Below are 23,263 nucleotides of genomic sequence, written 5' to 3' on the forward strand. Positions count from 1 at the left end.
GTCCTGTGTCTATTGTCTGCAAGTCTGTTTGTCTTGTACAGTAAAACTTTGTATATAGTTTTACCATCGTCTCTGATGTCTCTTCGTTCTCCATTCCACTGACTCCATCCAACTGCTGCTGCGCTGCGTAAATTACTCTGACAGGGGGTGCTTTGAATGAGATTTCCTGCTTCTTAGCAGGTGGTTGGACTAGATGGCCCATGAGGTCTCTTCCAACTCTACTATTCTATGATTCTATGATTTGGGAGCAAAAATTAATATGACACTGTCTTATTTTCGGGGAAACACAGTACCTATTGATCTACATGTTTTCGAACTGCTAGGTTGGCAGAAGCTGGAGCTAATAGCTGGCGCTCAATCCGCTCTCGGGATTTGAACCTGGGACCTTTCGGTCCGCAAGTTCAGCACCTCAGTGCTTTAACACACTTTGCCACCGGGGCTCCTAAAACAAGTTGTTTAAAATAATTGCTAACAGAACGGCTGCGCCTTATGCTTGGGTTTGTTCTAAGCTAGCGGGCGGACGGGAGCAGACTGCTCTCCAGTTTACCCTGTTTATGTCCCGAACGGCATGTGTGTGTATATGTGTGCGTTCGCGGCTGTGTGTGCCGCATGAGTGAGTGAGTGAGAAGGAGGATGTGAGAAAAAATGAGGCATGGAGTAGTGAGCGGTGGGAGGGAGGGGAGGATAAAGTCCACGATCAGTCAGGTGGATCGAGAAGCTTCCTTCAGCCAATGCTGGGAGAGGAGGAACAAGGAGGTGGGGGCATCCTCACATGAACAAGCATGAGAGCCAAAGGAGGGAGGAGGCTGGGATGGAAGCGACACGGCATGTGCCTTACCAGAAGCCTTGCTGGTGCATGCTCTGAACATCTTATTAATTTTTAAAGGGATGCTGCCTGGAATGCGTGCTGGAAGGGGCGGGGAGCTGGCTGGGCGCCATGCCCCTTGCCAGGGCTCTTGTTTTTGTTCTTCTCCGGGTTCCGCGTGGTCTGTCTCAGACCCAAGAAGGGCAGCAGTTCATGCTTTTTCTCCGGCGGCGGGGGAAGCGGTCAGTGCGGTTCCCTTTCATGTTTGCAAAGGAGTTTTGTCCACAAAGAGTCCCCTGCTAGAGGAGATTCATTCTGGGCAACTTTCTCCGGCAGTCCAGGCTTTTCTTCTGGTGCCCGGAGGGATGCGGATTGAACCCAGTCCATGCAGGAGTTCCTTTGAAGTGGACGCTGGACAGGTTAGTTACAGGGTGCAAAAGGCCTATTTTGCCTCCAGAAAAAAACCCACGGGACACTATCCTTCATCCTTAAATTGCAGCGTTTGGCCTCTCATTCCTGGCTTAAGGACTCAAAATAATAAACAGCTGCAGGTGGAACTGCAGATCCTCATGTATGTAGAACTAGAAAGAGAATTTCCAGGGACAGATATACCGTATATATTCGAGTATAAGCCGACCCGAATATAAGCCGAGGCACCTAATTTTACCACAAAAAAAACTGGGAAAACATTGACTCCAGTATAAGCCGATGGGTGGTAAATTTCAGGAAAAAAAACCAGATACCAATAAAATTACATTAATTGAGGCATCAGTAGCCGCCCTGAGTCCCCTGATGGGTGAGAAGGGCGGGGTAGAAATGATGTAATAATAATAAAGAAATAAATAGGTTAAACGTTTTTGAATATTTACATAAAGCTCAACTTTAAGATAAGACTGCCCAACTCTGATCAAAACATGATTCTCATCTTCCATGTAAATGTGCTTATGTATCCTTTTAATAATAATAGAGTAAAATAATACATGTAATAATAATAATAAGAAATACAGGAAAATAATACAAGTACTGTACCAATAAAATTACTTTAATTGAGGCATCCGTAGGTTAAACGTTTTTGAATATTTACATAAAGCTCAAATTTAAGATAAGACTGCCCAACTCTGATCAAATCATGATTCTCATCTTCTTCCATGTAAATGTGCTTAAGTATCCTTTTAATAATAATAATAGAGTAAAATAATACATGTAATAATAATAATAATAATAATAATAATAATAATAAATACAGGAAAATAATACAAGTAATAATAAATACAGGAAAATAATAAATGCAATAATAATAAGAATAAGATCAGAGTGAAATAATAAATGTATTATTAATAATAATAATTTATTTTTCTTCGTGTCAGGAGCAACCGGAGTTGCTTCTGGAGTGAGAGAATTGGCCGTCTGCAAGGACGTTGCCCACGGGACATTGCCCGGATGTTTTGATGTTTTACCATCCTTGTGGGAGGCTTCTCTCATGTCCCCACATGGAGCTGGAGCTGATAAAGGGAGCTCATCCGCGCTCTCCCTGGGTGGGATTTGAACCTGGCAGCCTTCAGGTCAGCAACCCAACCTTCAAGTCACAAGGCTTTTATCCCCTAGGCCACCGGAAGCTCCAATAATAATAATAATAATAATAATAAGAAGAAGAAGAAGAAGAAGAAGAAGAAGAAGAGTAAAATAAATGTAATAGTAGCAACAATAATAGAGTAAAATAATAAATGTAATAATACCAATAATAATAGAGAAAAATAATAAATGTACCATATATTCTCGAGTATAAGCTGACCTAAATATAAGCCAGTCAGGACCCTCACCGAGCATAAGCCGAGGGGGGCTTTTTCATTCTTTAAAAAAGGGCTGAAAACTAGGCTTATACTCGAGTATATACAGTATGTCCGATGGCAATTTAATGGTGTCCCCAGATCCCTAGTACCTGGCCTGCACCTACATTCGCCTTACTAGTTGCATCTGGAATGCTTTCCTTCAATGACTCTTAGTTGGCTGGACTAGATATCTTTCCACAATATCTTATACTACGATGATGCTGGTGTTGTTGAGGGTACCAAATCCTTGATTTCTAACAAGGGCTGTGGATGTGTTTGGTTTTTGAATTGGTTTGCAGCAACGAAATGCAGAACAAAATCCCTTCCAAGAGGTGTTAGTAGGACAACTTTCTCTTTTCTTGCACAAAGAGATGCCCATGTGTTTGGTGTTTCTGGGAGTCTGTCCTCTCTTGCTTCCGTCGTGTATGAAGAAGGCAACTGATCTGCCGGACAAATCACGGAGATATTACGTTTGCTTCCCTTCTCTAATGTTTCTCTTTTTCTTCTTCTTACTCTAGGTCCCAATTAATGGATTCTGACATGGATTATGAAAGGCCAAACGTAGAAACTATCAAGTGTGTTGTGGTTGGGGACAACGCCGTGGGCAAGACGAGACTCATTTGTGCCCGTGCGTGTAATGCCACACTGACACAGTACCAGCTTCTTGCGACTCATGTGCCCACCGTTTGGGCCATTGATCAGTATCGTGTTTGCCAGGAGGTGAGTGGCGCCTTTTGTCCTTGCGTACGTGGGAAGACTGCAGATGGGCTTATGGGTAGCACTACTTCTTTGGAGGAAAGCTTGGTTTTATTTATTTATTAGACTTGTATACCGCTACTCCCAGTTTGGCTCGGAGCGGTTTACAGAAATAGATTAAAACAATACACTTAGCTTTAAAATAACAATAAAACAACAATAAAAACAGACATAGCCCCGAGTTTTTCACCCATTGAAAGCTTTTCGGAAGAGCAAGGTTTTGCAGACTTTCCGAAAAGCAAGTAGGTTGAGATTGTCCCAGATCATCTTGAGAAGAATGGAGCTCGCTTCTCATGCAAGCAAGCAAGCAGCAAGATGAGCAAAACATTTTCTTTTCTGTTTAATTGAAGGCTTTCATGGTTGGAATCAATATGTAGCTGTGAGCTTTTTTGGGCTGTATGGCCATGTCCAGGTAGCATTCTTTCCTGATGTTTCTCCTGCATCTGTGGCAACTCCGAACAGTCCACACTTGCCTCATTTCCAACAGGGAGCCCCCGACGGCGCCATGGGTTAAACCCTTGTGCCAGCAGGACTTTTGACTGAAAGGTTGGTTTGAATCTGGGGAGCAGGGTGAGCTCCCATCTGTCAGCTCCAGCTTCCCAAACAACAGACCTCTGAACAAACCGCTGAAAATGCTTGCCAAAGATACAGGCGAAATGTCAGGAAAGAATGCTACTGGAATGTGATCACACTGCAGAAAAAACTCTCAGCAACCAGTTTTCTTTTCTACTGTACTTTTTCTGGAGGAATAATTAGTTTTTCTCAATGCATCGTTCTATACTCTGATAATTCATTTCTAGGGCGTTATGATACTACGTGTTCATCTCTTAAATCAAAAACTGCAAAAGTTTTTCACCAGAAGGCTTCTTGTTATTTTAAAAAATAGATTAGTGGCATTTTAGGTGTACATTCTTTTGGAACGTAGCTATTGTTAGGAAGCCTGGTTCATACATACTAGCTAGAGATGCGTAGCTCTTTTGTGGCATGTAAAATTTAGTATGTTAAATTTTCATAGCGTTTGTTTTCCCCCTTGAAAGGAGAACAGTGTCACCAGAAGTGCAAGCTATTGACTTGTCAGGTCTTGAAATATTTATAAGCATTTCAGCCAAAGTAATTTGCGAGTAAAGCTTTGAATTCACTAAAAACATGCTGTCATTCTAGTCCTAGCCATTAGTCCTCTTTGAAGTAATCCACACTTGATTCAATGGGTTTACTATAAATCCCAGGATTCCATAGCGTGCAGCCATGGCGGTTAAAGTGGTGGTCAAAGTGCATCAATTTTGCAGTGTAGATATACACTTGGACAATGCTATTGAGATTTCAAACCTGCTCAGTTTATTTTTTTTTCCAGCAAAAAAATATTGGACATGGCTTGTTGTGTATTTCCCGGGCTGCATGGCCATGTTCCAGAAGCATTTTCTCCTGACGTTTTGCCCACAGCAATCAGGGCCAACTAATACCTCCCAACAAAGGATTCCCCCAGGCAGGAAGCAGCCAGGCTTTGAAGCTGAAAGGCCATTCAGTGTTGTGAGTTTTCCAGGCTGCATGGCCTTGTTCCAGAAGCATTCTTTCCTGACATTTTGCCCACATCAAGTAACCCCAACTAACACCTCCCAACAAAGGATTCCCCCTTCAAAGTAGCCAGGCTTTGAAGCTGAAAGGCCATTCAGTGCTAATCAAGGTGGCCAGTTGCAACATTCAAGCAGACAAGACTTTTATTTCTCCCACCCTGGACCTTCCACAGATATAGAAACCCCACTTGCCTAGTTTCCAACAGATCTCACAACTTCATGGATGTGGGTGAAACGTCAGTAGAGAATGCTTCTGGAACATGACCATACAGCCCAGAAAACGGATAGCAACCCAGTGATTCTTGCCATGAAAGCCTTCGACAACACAGTATTGGACATTTTATGGGAAAACATAATACAGTAGAGTCTCGCTTATCCAACGTAAACGGGCCAGCAGAATGTTGGATAAGCGAATATGTTGGATAATAAGGAGAGATTAAGGAAAAGCCTATTAAACATCAAATTAGTTAATGATTTTACAAATTAAGCACCAAACATCATGTTACGCAACAAATTCGACAGAAAAAGTAGTTCAATAGACAGTAATGCTATGTAGTAATTACTGTAGTTACGAATTTAGCACCAAAATATCACGATGTATTGAAAACATTGACTACAAAAATGCGTTGCATAATCCAGAATGTTGGATAAGCGAATGTTGGATAAGTGAGAGACTACTGTATCATTAATTATCAGAAATAAAAGAGCAACTAAAGTCAACCCTTGTGTTTAATAATAATAATAATAATAATAATAATAATAATAATAACAACTTTATTTTTATATTTTTATTTTTATATATATATATTTATATATCTCCCCAACGGGAACTCGGAGCGGCTTCCAGGGGGCCAAGCCCAGCAAATTGTATAACATCATAAAATAACCAGTTAAAACAACAAACAACACGTTAAAAAAACTGATAAACAAATCATAATTTAAATAAATAAAAACACAAATTGAAGCAGAATTTTAAAACAATCATTTAAGGCATTAAAAGCCCACTATAGGACATCAATATGGGTGACAGTCAAACTGAGGAAAAAAGTGTTTGCAATGTAGATGTTCACTCTTTGCTTTCTCTTAGGTCTTGGAGCGCTCCAGAGATGTCGTGGATGATGTTAGTGTTTCCTTGCGTCTTTGGGATACATTTGGAGACCATCACAAGGACAGGCGCTTTGCTTATGGAAGGTGAGTACGACCATGAGGTTTCATCTGGTGTTCGTAGATCCTGCCAAATGTCATGTCTGTAATCACGGTATCTTAGAGCTAGAAGTCTATAATCCCACACAAGACATCTGGCAGAATTTATTAAAATCAAATGGGATAACCTGTATGTTTAAAGATTAGACAAATTCATCTTGGGTATAGTAAAGGTTTCACATGACGTTAAAAGTCTAGTCGCGTCCGACTCTGGGGGTGCTCATCTCGATTTCTAAGTCTTAGAGCCGGCGTTGTCCATAGACACCTCCTAGGTCATGTGGCCAGCATGACTACATGGAGTGCTGTTAAGTTCCCGCCAGGGCAGTACCTATTGATCTACTCACATTTGCATGTTTTTGAACTGCTAGGTTGGCAAAAGCTGGGGCTGACGGCGGGAGCTCACCCCATCACGCAGGTTTGAACCGCCAACCTCCTGGTTAGCAAGTGCAGCAGCTCAGCGGTTTAACCCGCTGTGCCACCATGGCCCCAGTCAAGGCATATCAGTGGCTAAATATTGCCAATATGTTGTTGGGAACATGGAGGTTATTGTGCTCAAATCTTGATGGGAAGCTTCAAATGCTCGAGGTCAAATCCAGCCTTTGAGTTTCCCGGCTGGCACTGCCCACTTCCTCAAAACACCACTGTTTGTTGTGTGTTTTGCTAGCTTTGAGTTTCCTACCCATTGTTAAAAGGGTTCTCCGGAGACCTGCCTACTGGAAAGAAGCATTTGAGTTAAAATATACTGATTTATTTAGTCCCATTCTTTAAGTCCACTCACTAAGAAGCCGTGATGGTGCAATGGGTTAAATCCTTGCGCTGGTTGAACTGCTAGCCTGAAGGTTGGCAATTCGAATCTGTGAGACAGGGTGAGCTCCCATCTGTCAGCTCTAGCTTGTGGGGACATGTGAGAAGCCTCCCAGCAGGATAGTAACACATCCGGGCGTCCCCAGGGCAACATCTTTGTAGACGGCCAATTATCTCATACCAGAAGTGACTTGTAGTATGTTCTCAAGTTGCTTCTAATACGATTGAAAAGTCCACTCACTACTGGAAGCAAATCTTGCAAACTTGTCTGATATTGAATTGAGCCCCTGAGCAGAAAAGGGTTCTCTCTTTTTTCCTTGCATTTACTTATGGTGACCCTAAGTGAACCAAACGTGGTGTTTTCTTGGCATGATGTTTTCAAAAGGGAGTTACAATTGTCTTCCTCTGTCATCTCAGATTAATACTAACTGTTTAATGACGAAATCCTCCAGAGAGGAAGCACTATTGAGCTGGATACTCCTAGTCATATGACCAGGGCACATGAAGTTGTATTACATAACAAATGTCATTTTTTCTTGTCACGAGATTAATGCTAATCTCGTCCTGGAATGAGGAAAAAGAAAATATGAGGACGAGGTTGACTGGACTCTAACACATCCATGGTCCTTTCAAACTACACCATTATAGTGGTATGATTTCACTTTGGAGCTGCGGTGGTGCAACGGGTTAAATCCTTGTGCCGGCTGAACTGCTGACCTGAAGGTTGGTGGTTCGAATCTGCGAGGTGGGGTGAGCTTTCATCTGTCAGCCCTAGCTTCCCATGCGAGGACATGAGATAATCCCCCTGCAGGATGGTAACACATCTAAGCGTCCCTCTGGGCAATGTCTTTGTAGACGGCTGATTGTCTCACACTAGAAGCGACTTGCAGTATGTTCTCAATTTGCTTCTGACATGATAAAAAATCAGTTTAATTGCAAAGGACACCTGGATTTTAACATCTTAGGGATAGGCATTGAGAATTCCTATCCAGAGAGCTCTCGGGCAACGTCTTTGTAGACAGCCGATTATCTCACACCAGAAGCGACTTGCAGTATGTTCTCAATTCGCTTCTGGCATGATAAAAAAAAATCAGTTTAATTGCAAAGGACACCTAGAATTCGGCATCTTAGGAATAGGCATTGAAAATTCCTATCCAGAGAGCTCTCGGGCAACGTCTTTGTAGACAGCCAATTCTCTCACACCAGAAGGGACTTGCGGTATGTTCTCAATTCACTTCTGACATGATAAAAAAAAAATCAGTTTAATTGCAAAGGACACCTGTATTTTAACATCTTAGGGATAGGCATTGAGAATTCCTATCCAGAGAGCTCTCGGGCAACGTCTTTGTAGACAGCCAATTCTCTCACACCAGAAGCGACTTGCGGTATGTTCTCAATTCGCTTCTGGCATGATAAAAAAAAAATCAGTTTAATTGCAAAGGACACCTAGAATTCGGCATCTTAGGAATAGGCATTGAGAATTCCTATCCAGAGAGCTCTCGGGCAACGTCTTTGTAGACAGCCAATTCTCTCACACCAGAAGGGACTTGCGGTATGTTCTCAATTCGCTTCTGACATGATAAAAAAAAAAATCAGTTTAATTGCAAAGGACACCTGGATTTTAACATCTTAGGGATAGGCATTGAGAATTCCTATCCAGAGAGCTCTCGGGCAACGTCTTTGTAGACAGCCAATTCTCTCACACCAGAAGCGACTTGCGGTATGTTCTCAATTCGCTTCTGGCATGATAAAAAAAAATCAGTTTAATTGCAAAGGACACCTAGAATTCGGCATCTTAGGAATAGGCATTGAGAATTCCTATCCAGAGAGCTCTCGGGCAACGTCTTTGTAGACAGCCAATTCTCTCACACCAGAAGGGACTTGCGGTATGTTCTCAATTCGCTTCTGACATGATTAAAAAAAAAATCAGTTTAATTGCAAAGGACACCTGGATTTTAACATCTTAGGGATAGGCATTGAGAATTCCTATCCAGAGAGCTCTCATGCCTCACCAAACTTCAGGATTCCCTGGATGCAGCCCTGGTTATGAAACTGGAATCATGCCACTATAATTGCATAGTGTGAAAGGACCTTGGGTGTTACTCATACAAAGCACATGCTTGCATTGTCATGTGCTCACTACTGCTAAGGGAGGATTTGCTGAGCTACCACTGACTCTTGCCTTTGTCCACAGGTCGGACGTTGTAGTATTATGCTTCTCCATCGCAAACCCTAATTCCCTTCACCACGTGAAGACGATGTGGTACCCTGAAATCAAGCACTTCTGCCCCCGAGCTCCTGTCATCCTTGTAGGCTGCCAGCTTGACCTTCGCTACGCTGACCTGGAAGCAGTAAATCGAGCTCGGAGACCCTTAGCCAGGTAGGAAAAGATGCAAAGAGGATTTCAGCAAGCAAGGAGAAATATTTTGGATGTCGCTGTGGCATTTGTAACAGGATGGGAGTCGATAGCTTTTCCAAAGTAGAGCACGAGGATTTATATGGTTGGCTGTGATGCAGTATCTTGTCTAACTTCCTCCCTGCTTGTCCATGCGACAGAGTCTGTATCTATAGAGATAAAAGTTCTATTTTTTTTGCATATGCTTTGGACTTGCTATATGGCTTGCTTGCCCAAAAAGATTGTCAAACAAGATTGGGAGTCAGGACACAGAAAGATGCAGAAAGGAATGAAGGTACCAGATTTTTGGAAAACAGCATTCCTCGGAATCTTAACATTTTGCAAAGTATCTATACCCAAACAATATATCTTTAAAAAAAAACTATTCTATTAAGCTGCTGTGAGTTTTCCAGGCTGTATGGTCATTTTCTCCTGACATTTCGCCCACATCTGTGGCAGGCATCCTCAGAGGTTGTGAGGTCTGTTGGAAACTAGGCAAGTGGGGTTTATATATCAGTGGAATAATGTCCAGGGTGGGAGGAAGAACTCTCATCTGCTGGAGGCAAGTGTTAATGTTGCAAATGACCAGCTTGATTAGCATCGAATAGCCTTGCAGTTTCAAGGTCTGGCTGCTTCCTACCTGGGGGAATCCTTTGTTGGGAGGTGTTAGCTGGCCCTGATTGTTTCCTGTCTGGAATTCCCCTGTTTTCTGAGTGTTATTCTTTATTTACTGTCCTGATTTTAGAGTTTTTTTAAATACTGGTAGCAAGATTTTGATCATTTTCATGGTTTTCTCCTTTGTGTTGAAATTGTCCTCATGCTTGTGGTGGCCATTTGCAACATTCACACTTGCCTCAAGCAGACAAGTTCTTTCTCCCACCCTGGACCTTCCACAGATATATAAACTCCACTTGCCTAGTTTCCAACAGACATCACAACTTCTGAAGATGGCTGCCATAGATGCAGTCTTAATGTCCGAAGAAAATGCTTCTGGAAGATGGCTATACAGCCCGGAAAAATCACAGCAACCCAGTGAAAGCCTTCGACAACACATATTCTATTAAGCATTTAATTGACATTTATATTTGTGATTAAACATAGATTTGAGTCTTAGCTCATGCAGGTCACTGACCCATCTGCAGTGGGGACAGGGATAATTGTCACTAGTGAAATAATATATATATATTTAGTTTACATTTTTACACTTTTACAAGGTTCTCATTGTGAATGCCTGTCTTCCCAACCACTGAAACCAGTTTACCTCCCATCTTTGCATTCTAAGCCAATGTAAAACCTGTTTTTCTCTTTCTATTTTTTCCCTTTTAGACCGATCAAGCCCAATGAAATTTTGCCTCCAGAGAAGGGCCGAGAGGTGGCCAAAGAACTGGGGATCCCCTATTACGAAACCAGTGTAGTTGCCCAGTTTGGAATCAAGGATGTCTTTGACAACGCGATCCGAGCCGCCCTGATCTCCCGCCGGCACCTCCAGTTCTGGAAGTCCCATTTGCGTAATGTGCAGCGGCCGTTGCTCCAGGCCCCTTTCTTGCCCCCCAAGCCGCCTCCCCCCATCATCACCGTCCCTGAACCCCCTTCCAACAACGAAGAGCGCCCGGCTCACCTGCTGGAAGACCCCTTGTGTGCGGACGTCATTCTGGTGCTGCAAGAGAGAGTCAAAATCTACGCGCACAAGATCTACCTCTCCACCTCCTCCTCCAAGTTCTACGACTTGTTCCTGATGGACCTGAGCGAGGAGGACCAGCAGGAGACGACAGGACGTGGCGCCGGGACGGGTGTTGCGGAGCGGACTCTGCACCAGGAGCGGCATCACCACGGTCGCGAGTTCCTCTTGAGAGCGGCCAGCTTTGATATCTGCGAGAGCGTTGACGAAGCTGGCTCCGGCCAGCAAAAACCGTGCCTTAGAGCCTCCACCAGCGACGGGATCCTGCGGGGCAAGAACTACGGGGAACGGGAGCTCAGGCGGGGGAGGATCCTCTCCGCGTGGAGCCGTGCCTTTGTCAGCATCCAGGAGGAGATGGCCGACGACCCCGTGACGTACAAACCGCGCCCGATGGTGGTGGTGAAGATGGACCCCTCCATCCAGCTGGGGCCCTTCAGGGCGGTGCTGAAATATCTCTACACCGGGGAGCTGGACGAGAACGAGAGGGACCTCATGCACATTGCCCACATTGCCGAGCTGCTGGAAGTCTTTGACCTCAGGATGATGGTGGCCAACATTCTGAACAACGAGGCGTTCATGAACCAGGAGATCACCAAAGCCTTCCACGTCCGGAGAACCAACCGGGTTAAAGAGTGTCTGGCAAAGGGGACTTTTTCTGGTACGTCTCATGGCAACACGTCTGTTTGGATATGTGCATTTATTTTCTGGAATACGAGGTTTTTAATGAACTCAGGTGATGGAGAGAGTGATATACAGAATAATCTCACTTATCCAAGCTCAACGGGCCGACAGAACCTTGGATAAGCGAATAATAATAATAATAATAATAATAATAATAATAATAATAATAGAGTCTCACTTATCCAACACTCGCTTATCCAACATTCTGGATTATCCAACGCATTTTTGTAGTCAATGTTTTCAATACATCATGATATTTTGGTGCTAAATTCGTAAATACAGTAATTACCACATACGTAGCATTACTGTGTATTGAACTACAGTAGAGTCTCACTTATCCAACACTCGCTTATCCAACATTCTGGATTATCCAACGCATTTTTGTAGTCAATGTTTTCAATACATCATGATATTTTGGTGCTAAATTCGTAAATACAGTAATTACTACATAGCATTACTGTGTATTGAACTACTTTTTCTGTTAAATGTGTTGTATAACATGATGTTTTGGTGCTTGATTTGTAAAATCATAACCTAATTTGATGTTTAATAGGCTTTTTCTTAATCTCTCCTTATTATCCAACATATTCGCTTATCAAACATTCTGCCGGCCCGTTTATGTTGGATAAGTGAGACTCTATTGTAATAATAATAATACTTTATTTATACCCCACCACCATCTCCCCACGAGGACTCGGGGCAGCTTACAATGTATGGAACACATACATTAACACAATATGCACAGGTTAAAATACAATATGGTAATAAAATCAAAAGTTAAAACAAAAGTTAATACCTTGGATAAGGAGGGATTAAGGAAAAGCCTATTTAACATCAAATTAGGTTATGATTTTACAAATTAAGCACCAAAACATCATGTTATACAACAAATTTGACAGAAAAAGTAGTTCAATACGCAAAACTGTATTTGAGAATTTAGCACCAAAATATCACGATATATTGAAAACATTGACTGCAAAAATGGCTTGGATAATCCAGAAGCTTGGATAAGCGAGGCTTGGATAAGTGAGATTCTACTGTATTTAGTATCAGCTTTGGCATTACTTGTGCATAGGAAGCTGAGCTTGGAAAAATTGTGTTTTGGGATTACATAATATGGAATTTGTAATACAATAGAGTCTCACTTATCCAACATAAACGGGCCGGCAGAACGTTGGATAAGTGAATATGTTGGATAATAAGGAGAGACTAAGGAGAAGCCTATTAGACATCAACTTAGGTTATGATTTTACAAATTAAGCATCAAAACATCATGTTATACAACAAATTTGACAGAAAAAGTAGTTCAATACGCAGTAATGTTATTCTGTAATTACTGTATTTAAGAATTTAGCACCAAAATATCACAATATATTGAAAACATTGACTGCAAAAATGCCTTGGATAATCCAGAAGCTTGGATAAGCGAGTCTTTGATAAGTGAGACTCCACTGTATTTAGTATCAGCTTTGGCATGACTTGTGCATAGGAAGCCGAGGTTGGAAAAATTATGTTTTGGGATTACATAATATGGAATTTATAATATTTTCAAGAGCCCCTGGTGGCGCAGCAGATTAAAATGCTGAGCTGCTGAACTTTGCTGACCAAAAAGTCAGCAGTTTGAATGCGGGGAGCGGGGTGAGCTCCCGCTGTTCACCCCAGCTTCTGCCAACCTAGCAGTTCGGAAACATGCAAATGTGGGTAGATCAAGAGGTACTGCTCCGGTTGGAAGGTAACTGCGCTCCATGCAGTCATGCCAGCCACATGACCTTGGAGGTGTCTATGGACAACGCCGGCTCTTTGGCTTAGAAGTGGAGATGAGCACCAACCCCCAGAGTCAAACACGACTAGACTTAATGTCAGGGGAAAATATTTACCTTTAGTAACACTTTCAAACTAAAGTAGGAAGGCGTCTTGCTAGTGCCATTTAGGTGGACTCAATCAACTGAATTTCAGAAGGAACTATTTTAATATATTTCGTAGTATTCCATGACAAAGAAGATAGTACTAAATCTTTTACCCTAACTATGCCAAATTTTGGTGTTCTCTCATCTAAAGTGTCTTGCATATTTCAACAAATAATGTACCCACCAAGTTTTGGTTTGGTTCTATTGAAAATATAATCTGGGCCATCTTTCTCCTTCTCTCTCTCTCTTCTGAGAGAATAGGCATATTGCCTGTGTCACCAGATGGTCACTGTCTCTCCTGTTACTCCAGGCTTCTTGATGATTCCTGTGCAGGAGCCAAATTGACGAGTGGTGCTAAATTGCCGCCTGTCAATCCCGGTTGTCCAAAAAATTATCTTTCCCTACTCAGTTTTCCATCCCCGGTGCTGCACAAACCTTGTTGGCTATTAACACTAGAGCGTGTATCTCTTCAAGCCTATAGGTCTAAACCTAGAAGTTTGGCGGCTTCACTTCCACTGACTTGGACCATTTTAGAATGCAGGAGACTTTACCATATCTTAACATCTTGTCCCGGTTCCAATTTTGGAAGCTTTCCCAAATTACCAAATTGGCTTTTCAACCTCAGGCACCTTTCTGTCATATTGATAGTACAATCACATATAGTTTCATTCACAAATAAATCATGCTGTTTAAAGAGGCTTACCCACTACAGAGATTCATGGCTTGGTTTTGGATTGTATTCCAGGTAATAATTGCTTTGTAAATTACATTAAGGCATGACAGTGGTGACCAACAGCTGAGCTTCTTATCAATTTAGGATTTTCGGGGATCGTGTAATAGCCTTCTGTGGCAGTTTGGAAAGCTACAACCTCTTCACTCAGTGCCCAGTATTGTATATAATACTTATTTGCGCTTAATCTTTGGGGAAGAGGATAGAATGCATTCTTTGTATGTAGAAAGTGCTAAAAATCAGTCTCTTGGTCGGGTAAGGATATTAACTAATGTGTTGTTGAAGGCTTTCATAGCTGGAAGCACTGGGTTGCTGTGAGTTTACCAAACTGTATGGCCATGTTCCAGAAGCATTCTCTCCTGACGTTTCACCCATATCTATGACAGGCATCCTCAGAGATTGTGGGGTCTGTTGGAAACTGGGCAAGTGGGGTTTATACATCTGTGGAATAATGTCCAGGGTGGGAGAAAGAAACAAAGCAACAAAGGATTTCCCCGGGCAGGAAGCAGCCAGGCTTTGAAGCTGCAAGGCTATTCAATGCTAATCAAGCCGACAAAAAGTCCAAGAAATACTTGTTTTAATAATAATAATAATAATAATAATAATAATAATAATAATAATAATAATAGCAACTTTATTTATACCCTGACACCATCTCCCAAAAGGACTCGGGGCATCTTATAGAAGCACATAACAATTAAAAATAGAGGTAAAATTACATCCCATATTAAACGATGACAACATCAGTTAAGATAAGAACAACACATTACAAAAAAAAGTCCAATTTAAAAATCAATAAAACACAGTACAAATTGCTATAAAAATGAATAATACATGATTAAACAGTAACACTGTGCTACATTCAGTTCAGTTTGTCTTTATTAGCTTTTAATTATTATATTTCAATATTAATATCTAGTCCGTAAGGAGTTTATGGTATGTTATAGCATGGTGTTTAGTATGAGTTAGGCATGTTTTAATAGTGACTCTCAACAAATGAATCCCCCCAGGCAGGAAGCAGCCAGGCTTTGAAGCTGTAAGGCTATTCAATGCTAATCAAGTTGGCTAATTGTAGCATTCACACTTCAATAGACAAGAGTTCTTTTTCCCACCCTGAACATTATTCCACAGATATATAAACCCCACTTTCCTAGTTTCCAACAGACCTCACAACTTCTGAGGATGCCTGCTATAGATGTGGGTGAAACATCAGGAGAGAATGCTCCTGGAAGATAGCCCATACAGCCTGGAAAACGCACAGCAACCCAGTAATGTTGGGAAAGTAGAAAGTGCCAATCAAGATGGACCAATAGTGTGAATTCATATAAGGTTGCTTTTCATATGATAGCAAAGCCTTGCTTTAAATAAATTGCTTATCTCTTTGTTTCTTTCCAGATGTCACCTTTATCCTGGATGATGGTGCTATCAGTGCCCACAAGCCGTTGCTAATCTCCAGCTGTGATTGGATGGCTGCCATGTTCGGAGGTCCCTTTGTAGAGAGCTCAACTCAAGAGGTGAGGAGGAAACTAGCCTTACCTGATGATGGCAATGGATTTTTGTGTCCAAATTGCAGTTCAATTCCGCTGGCAATTTGGAGAAGCAAGTGTTTTAACTCCATTCTGTGACCTCTTGTGAAACTAAGATTTCAGGAAACATTGAGAAATCCTGAAATATATTTTCATGTGGGGTGGGGATTTATATGAATCAGGAAGACCTTCATTGTTCCCCAGAACAACTTTTTAACAAGATCAGTTCTGATGTAAAATCAAATTATTGTAAGCCGCCCTGAGTCCCCTCTTGGGTGAGAAGGGCGGGATACAAATGCTGTAATAAATAAAAAAATTAAATAAATAAAAATCCAGATTTTGTAAAGAAACTTGGGGCCCTTCCACACAGCCATATAACCCAAAATATCAAGGCAGAACATCCCACGATATCTCCTTTGAACTAAGTTATCTGAGTCCACACTGCCATATCTTTAAGTTCAAAGCGGATAATGTGGGATTTTATTCAGCTGTGCGGAAAGGGGCATTGGAGACTGAGCTCCTGCATGTTTTCATAGTTACATAGAAATAGGAATTGACCTGGAAGTTTTGACAGAGGTCAGGCAGTAACGCATGATCTAATCTATGCCACAGTTGTTAACAAAGTTTCCTTTTTGTTGGGTTGCTGTGAGTTTTCTGGGCTGTATGAATCATAGAATCATAGAATAGTAGGGTTGGAAGAGACCTCATGGGCCATCCAGTCCAACCCCCTGCCAAGAAGCAGGAAATCGCATCGTATAGCCACGCTCCAGAAGCATTCTCTCCTGACGTTTTGCCCACATCTATGGCCGGAATCCTCAGAGGTTATGAGATCTGTGGGGTTTATATATCTGTGGAATGATGTTCAGGGTGGGAGAAAGAACTCTTGTCTGTTTGAGGCAAGTGTGAATGTTGCAAATGGCCAGCCTGATTAGCATTTAATAGCCTTTAATTAGCTTTTCATAGCTATTAAGGAGCCCCTGGTGGCTCAGTGTGTTCAAGCGCTGAGCTGCTGAACTTGCAGACCAAAAGGTCGCAGGTTTGAATGCGGGGAGCAACGTGAGCGTCCGTTGTTATCTCCAGCTTCTGCTAACCTAGCAGTTCAAAAACATACAAATGTGTGTAGATCAATAGGTACCACTCCGGCGGGAAGGTAACGGTGCTCCATGCAGTCATGCCAGTGGCCACATGACCTTGGAGGTGTCTACGGACAATGCCAGCTCTTTGGCTTAGAAATGGAGATGAGCACCAACACCCACAACTGAACTTAACGTCAGGGGAAACCTTTACCTTTACTTAATAGCCATTAAATCTTCCACTGATATATAAATCCCACTTGCCTCGTTTCCAACAGACCTCACAACCTCTGAGGATGCCTGCCATAGATGTGGGTGAAACGTCAGGAGAGAATGCTTCTGATGTTTTCCATACAGCACGGAAAACTCACAGCATCCCAGTGATTATGGCCATGAAAGCCTTCGACAACACATTTCCATGTTATGTTTTTGTTGGCCACTACAAATAAATTGATGTGCTCGAACTTGGTCCAATATTTCCTGGACTCAAGGACTGCTGCAGGCTTGAATTTTGATTTAAAAAATGCTCTTGGTAGCTATAGAAGAGAATAGCAGTTATGGGGAAAGGATGAGCACTTGCTTTGCCACTGGAAATGTGCAATGTTTTGCCGGGGAGCATGCCAAGACTTGAACCGCCATTTGGTTTGTGTATCTTGCAGGTGGTGCTACCTTACACCAACAAGAGCTGCATGCGAGCAGTGCTCGAGTACCTGTACACCGGCCAGTTTTGCTCCACGTTGGACCTCGATTACATGAAACTCATCATTCTGGCCAATCGCCTCTGTCTGCCACACCTGGTTGCGCTCACAGGTAATTTCCAATTTGTTGTATTGTGGTAGGCAAGTGCAGGGAGAACAGTTGCAAAGTTCAAACTGCGTCTTGATGGCTCGAATGCACAAAGAGTTAGAACTGCATAGACAATACTATCCCATATCCTCATGGGATACATCCATGGCCTTCCTGTGGAAATGGTTGATAGTACCAAACCCTATTGAAATAAGGTACTTCTGCTGGAATTTAACATATATTTGCACCATGGTAGAGGGGTATCCTTTCGAGGAATTTTCTGCCAAACCATAGCATCAAATCACTTGGCAGACTAAGAAAATCTCTAGATTTGACATATTTTCTCGGATGCGAGTAGATAGGTCCATCTTATTTTATTAATTTTATGCTCTAAATGAGTTTTTATTGTTATTGTATTGTTCCCGCACAACGTTGATTTTATTGCATTTTTACTTATTGGAATATGCTTTTATCTGTTATACAGTAGAGTCTCACTTATCCAAAATAAACGGGCCGGCAGAATGTTGGATAAGCGAATATATTGGATAATAAGGAGAGATTAAGGAGAAGCCTATTAAACACCAAATTAGGTTATGAATTTACAAATTAAGCACCAAAACATCATGTTATACAACAAATTTGACCGAAAAAGTAGTTCAATACGCAGTAATGCTACATAGTAGTAGTAATAATAATAATAATAATAATAATAATAATAATAATAACTTTATTTTTATACTCCGCCCCATCTCCCCGAAGGGACTCGGGGTGGCTTACATGGGGCCAGGCCCGATAAAACAAACAAATAACAGTAACAAAGCAATAAAACAATTATCCCAGTAAAAAACAACAACATCAATAAAAACAATTATTAAATCAACAAGCAGGATACAGTGTTAAAAACAGGAGACTAATTCGTAGAACCCAGGCGAATTTAGGGTGTTACGAAATGAGAAAGGAAATCTCAAGTTGAATGGACAATAAAGTGCTGTATAAAATGGCAAGACAACAACAATGGGGCTATTATGGAATGGACAGATAGATCAATCCAGCAACAACTAAACATCGAAGGCCTTTTGGAACAGCCAGGTTTTTAAGCTCTTCCGGAAGGAGAGGAGGATAGGGGCCTGCCTGATCTCTCTAGGGAGCGAGTTCCAAAGCCGGGGGGCCATGACGGAGAAGGCCCTCTCTCTCGTCCCCACCAACCGTGACTGCGAGGGTGGTGGGAGCGAGAGAAGGGCCTCCCCCAACGAGCGAAGAGAACGTGCAGGTTCGTGGGGGGGAGATGCGGTCTCTAAGGTAGGTGGGTCCCAAACCGTTTAGGGCTTTGTAGGTGATAACCTGCACCTTGAATTGGGCCCAGAAAGTAAATGGCAGCCAGTGGAGCTCCTTAAACAGAGGCGTTGAACGCGCCCTGTAATTCGCTCCGGTTAGAAGCCTGGCTGCCGAACTACTAGTAATTACTTAAGCACCAAAATATCACGATGTATTGAAAACATTGACTACAAAAATGTGTTGGATAATCCAGAACGTTGGATAAGCGAATGTTGGATAAGTGAGATTCTACTGTACTTTGTTTATTGCTTTTGGGCTTTTGCCCCATGTTAGCTGCCCCGAGTCCCTATGGGGAGATGGAGGTGGGATAGAAAAATAAAGTTGTTGTTATTATTATTATTATTATTATTATTAATAATAATAATAATAATAATAATAAAGCCACAGTTATTGGTTCTGCAAGTTATGGGAGTTGTACTGTCATGGATACTGACTTTTTGGAGCTATGCTGCCATGGAAAGGTTGGTTTGTGGGATGGCCAGAATGAAAATTTCTCCTTGAAATCACTGATAAAGCAATAGATCGCAGGTATTGTTCTGGGCAAGCTGCATTGTGTGAATTATCCAGGCTTGGCCCAATGTAAGCCGCCCCGAGTCCCCTTGTGGAGATGGAGGTGGGGTATAAAAATAAAATAAAATAATAATAAATAATTATTAATAATAATTAATATATTATTATTATTATTATTATTATTATTATTAATGTAGGCCTCACAACTGCAAGAAGAGGTACAGATCCTTGGCGGACCCGGTCCGTTTTTGCTGCTCTTGTTAAACCAACAGGTGGCGCCCTAGGATAATTTTTTTCTCCACTTCAGCTGGAAAGTGTGCTAAAAATTCATAAAATAAAGTTGCAGAGAACTCTTTGGAGTAGGCTAGAGATGTAGAATTTCCAGAAATGTTGAGGTTGTTGGAAGAAAAATGTCATTTTCTAATTGTTTTGTTAAATAACCCTGTACCTTACTCTGTTAGGATTACACTGATAGACTCTAATCAGGTTATTTGTATTTGTTTACAGAGCAGTTCACTGTGTCTGGTCTGATGGAAGTGACTCCGATGTTAGTGGACATTGATGGGGACGTCCTTGTGTTCCTGGAGTTGGCACAGGTACGGTAGCTTTGGTCCTAGGTTTTTAAAATAAAGTGACAATATAATATATTATACTATAATATATTATAGTACAGTAGAGTCTCACTTATCCAAGCTAAACAGGCCGGCAGAAGCTTGGATAAGCAAATATCTTGGATAATAAGGAGGGATTAAGGAAAAGCCTATTAAACATCAAATTACATTATGATTTTACAAATTAAGCACCAAAACATCATGTTATACAACAAATTTGACAGAAAAAGTAGTTCAATACGCAGTAATGTTATGTTGTGATTACTGTATTTACGAATTTAGCACCAAAATATCATGATATATTGAAAACCTTGACTACAAAAATGGCTTGGATAATCCAGAAGCTTGGATAAGCGAGGCTTTGATAAATGAGACTCTACTGTATATTATACTATGAGGGGCCTACAGTGGTGCAGCGTGTTAAAGCACTGAGCTTTTGAACTTGTGGACTAAAAGGTCACAGGTTTGAATCTGGGGAGCGGGATAAGCTCCTTCTGTTAGCCCCAGCTTCTGCCAACCTAGCATGTTATACAATATTATAATAATATAATAATATTAATTATATATTATATATTACATGTAATATTACTAATAATATTACCATATAATGATATAGTACAATATAGTAATTTAATGCTTATATTGTTCTATGCTAATAATATATTGTATGTACATTTGATTTGTAAGCCGCTCTGAGTCCCCTCCGGGGTGAGAAGAGCAGGATATAAATGTAGTAAATAAATAAATAAATAATTTCGCAAACATGCAAATGTGAGTAGATCAATAGGTACCGCTCCGGCAGGAAGGTAACGATGCACCATACAGTCATGCCGCCACATGACCTTGGAGGTGTCTACTGACAACACCGGCTCTTTGGCTTAGAAATGGAGATGAGCACCAACCCCCAGAGTCGGATACGACTGGACTTTACGTCAGGGGAAAACCTTTACCTTTACCTATACTATACTATGACTAAGATTCTGCCATTACTACCCTTCCAAAACCTACTCTTTAAACCAGGCAGTGCTCCAACAAAACAAAAAAAAAAGATTGAGATTGAGCAGCTGTATTGTAATGCACCCTCTCTGCTATAGGGTTTACCCATGACAAGGGTAACATTGGAGTCATCATTTCCCATGCCTTGGAAAACCCCTATTAGGGCTTTATCTCGCTTAAGAGATGGGTTTTGGAGGTTATGTTTGACCATTAAGAACCACAAACATGAATACAAAGAGTTATGAGACAATTAAAGTCAAATGTTCATTAAATAGTATTACATTTGCAATTATCCATGGTTTTTGCGTATCTACATTCAGGAAGATATGCTCTGTTGATATGGTGGATATGAGAGTTGCATTGTAGAACGCTATTTGAGTGGCAAACTGCACTTTCGGCACGAAAAGGTCTCGCAGGCTAAATGTAATCTGGGGGCCAGGCTTTTCCTACTCTATAGCTCATTCCTATATGCCTTTTTTTGCCTCTCCAGTTCCATGGTGCCTACCAGCTTGCCGACTGGTGCCTCCATCATATCTGCACCAACTACAACAACATTTGTCGCAAGTTCCCTCGTGAGATGAAAGCCATGTCAGCAGGTCAGTACATTGCAGTTCATGATTTGTTAGCATATATGTGTGTATACCATTTCGTTTTCATAAACTTGCACATACAGACACACATATGTAATCAGGAGTTATAACCCTAGTATAGCATATCTGAGGTTGAAACTAGACGTTTGTAAATCACCTTGAAATTGTGTGTATGTGTGTTTTTAAAAAGGAAGAGAAGGAGATGGTGGTGGTGGTGGTGATGATGATGATGATGATTATCCTGAGCCTGTCTTGGGAAAGTCAGCAAAAAGGCTCTCTCCTAGATCCTTTCAGGCCCCATCTACACTGCCATATAAAATCCAAAATACCTGCTTTGAACTGGATTATATGGCAGTGTAGACTCATATAATCTGGATTATTTGATTTGATAATCTGGATTATATGGGAGCCTAGAAGAGGCCTCGGCTATACCTGTGTTGGTGAAAGACTGAGAGAAAACCTTCTTTCAAAGATCTTACAATTTGGGGAGGTTCCTGAGAAGGGATAGTATATTTTAAACCTCCTGGATCTAATAATATACAGTGGAAATATTGTACAGTAGAGTCTTGCTTATCCAAACTTTGCTTATCCAACCTTCTGTATTGTAACACAGTCTGCCTTTTAGCAGTCAATGATTTTGTAGTCCATGTTTTCAATACATTGCGATATTTTGGTGCTAAATTCGTAAATACAGGAACTACTACATAACGTTCCCATGTATTGCACTGCTTTTTTCCTGTCAATTTCTTGTAAAACATGATGTTTTGGTGCTTAATTTGTAAAATCATAATGTAATTTGATGTTTAATAGTCTTTTTTCTTAATACAGTAGAGTCTCACTTATCCAAGCTAAACGGGCCGGCAGAAGCTTGGATAAGCAAATATCTTGGATAATAAGGAGGGATTAAGGAAAAGCCTATTAAACATCAAATTAGGTTATGATTTTACAAATTAAGCACCAAAACATCATGTTTTACAACAAATTTGACAGAAAAAGTAGTTCAATATGCAGTAATGTTATGTTGTAATTACAGTAGTCTCACTTATCCAACATTCTGGATTATCCAACACATTTTTGTAGTCAATGTTTTCAATATAAGGTGATATTTTGGTGCTAATTTTGTAAATACAGTAATTACAACATAACATTACTGCGTATTGAACTACTTTTTCTGTCAAATTTGTTGTCTAACATGATATTTTGGTGCTTCATTTGTAAAATCATAACCTAGTTTGAGGTTTAATAGGCTTTTTCTTAATCTCTCCTTATTATCCAACATATTCGCTTATCCAACATTCTGCCGGCCCGTTTATGTTGGATAAGTGAGACTCTACTGTACTGTATTTATGAATTTAGCACCAAAATATCATGATATATTGAAAACATTGACTACAAAAATGGCTTGGGTTATCCAGAGGCTTGGATTAGTGAGACTCTACTGTACCTCCTTATCCAACATTTTCACATATCCAACGTT

At 41.1% G+C, this 23,263-nt stretch overlaps 1 protein-coding gene across 4 annotated transcripts in view; it reads left to right on the forward strand.

Moving 5' to 3' along the window:
- rhobtb2 (Rho related BTB domain containing 2) overlaps nucleotides 1-23,263 on the forward strand; it is a 48,152-nt gene that overhangs the window by 23,487 nt on the left and 1,402 nt on the right. For 3 of the 4 annotated variants that reach the window (XM_008122334.3, XM_008122335.3, XM_008122333.3), the window contains exons 2-9: nucleotides 3,153-3,354; nucleotides 6,049-6,152; nucleotides 9,163-9,348; nucleotides 10,690-11,699; nucleotides 15,755-15,873; nucleotides 17,618-17,768; nucleotides 20,097-20,185; nucleotides 21,687-21,792. In XM_008122334.3, coding sequence (XP_008120541.1) covers nucleotides 3,153-3,354; nucleotides 6,049-6,152; nucleotides 9,163-9,348; nucleotides 10,690-11,699; nucleotides 15,755-15,873; nucleotides 17,618-17,768; nucleotides 20,097-20,185; nucleotides 21,687-21,792 — 1,967 coding nt within the window. Of the gene's footprint in view, nucleotides 1-713; nucleotides 1,225-3,152; nucleotides 3,355-6,048; nucleotides 6,153-9,162; nucleotides 9,349-10,689; nucleotides 11,700-15,754; nucleotides 15,874-17,617; nucleotides 17,769-20,096; nucleotides 20,186-21,686; nucleotides 21,793-23,263 lie in introns of those variants that run through there. The other variant, XM_003228610.4, reaches the window with a different exon arrangement.

The sequence above is a fragment of the Anolis carolinensis genome, unplaced genomic scaffold (assembly GCF_035594765.1).
Source record: "Anolis carolinensis isolate JA03-04 unplaced genomic scaffold, rAnoCar3.1.pri scaffold_8, whole genome shotgun sequence".
In the NCBI taxonomy this organism is placed as follows: domain Eukaryota; kingdom Metazoa; phylum Chordata; class Lepidosauria; order Squamata; family Dactyloidae; genus Anolis; species Anolis carolinensis.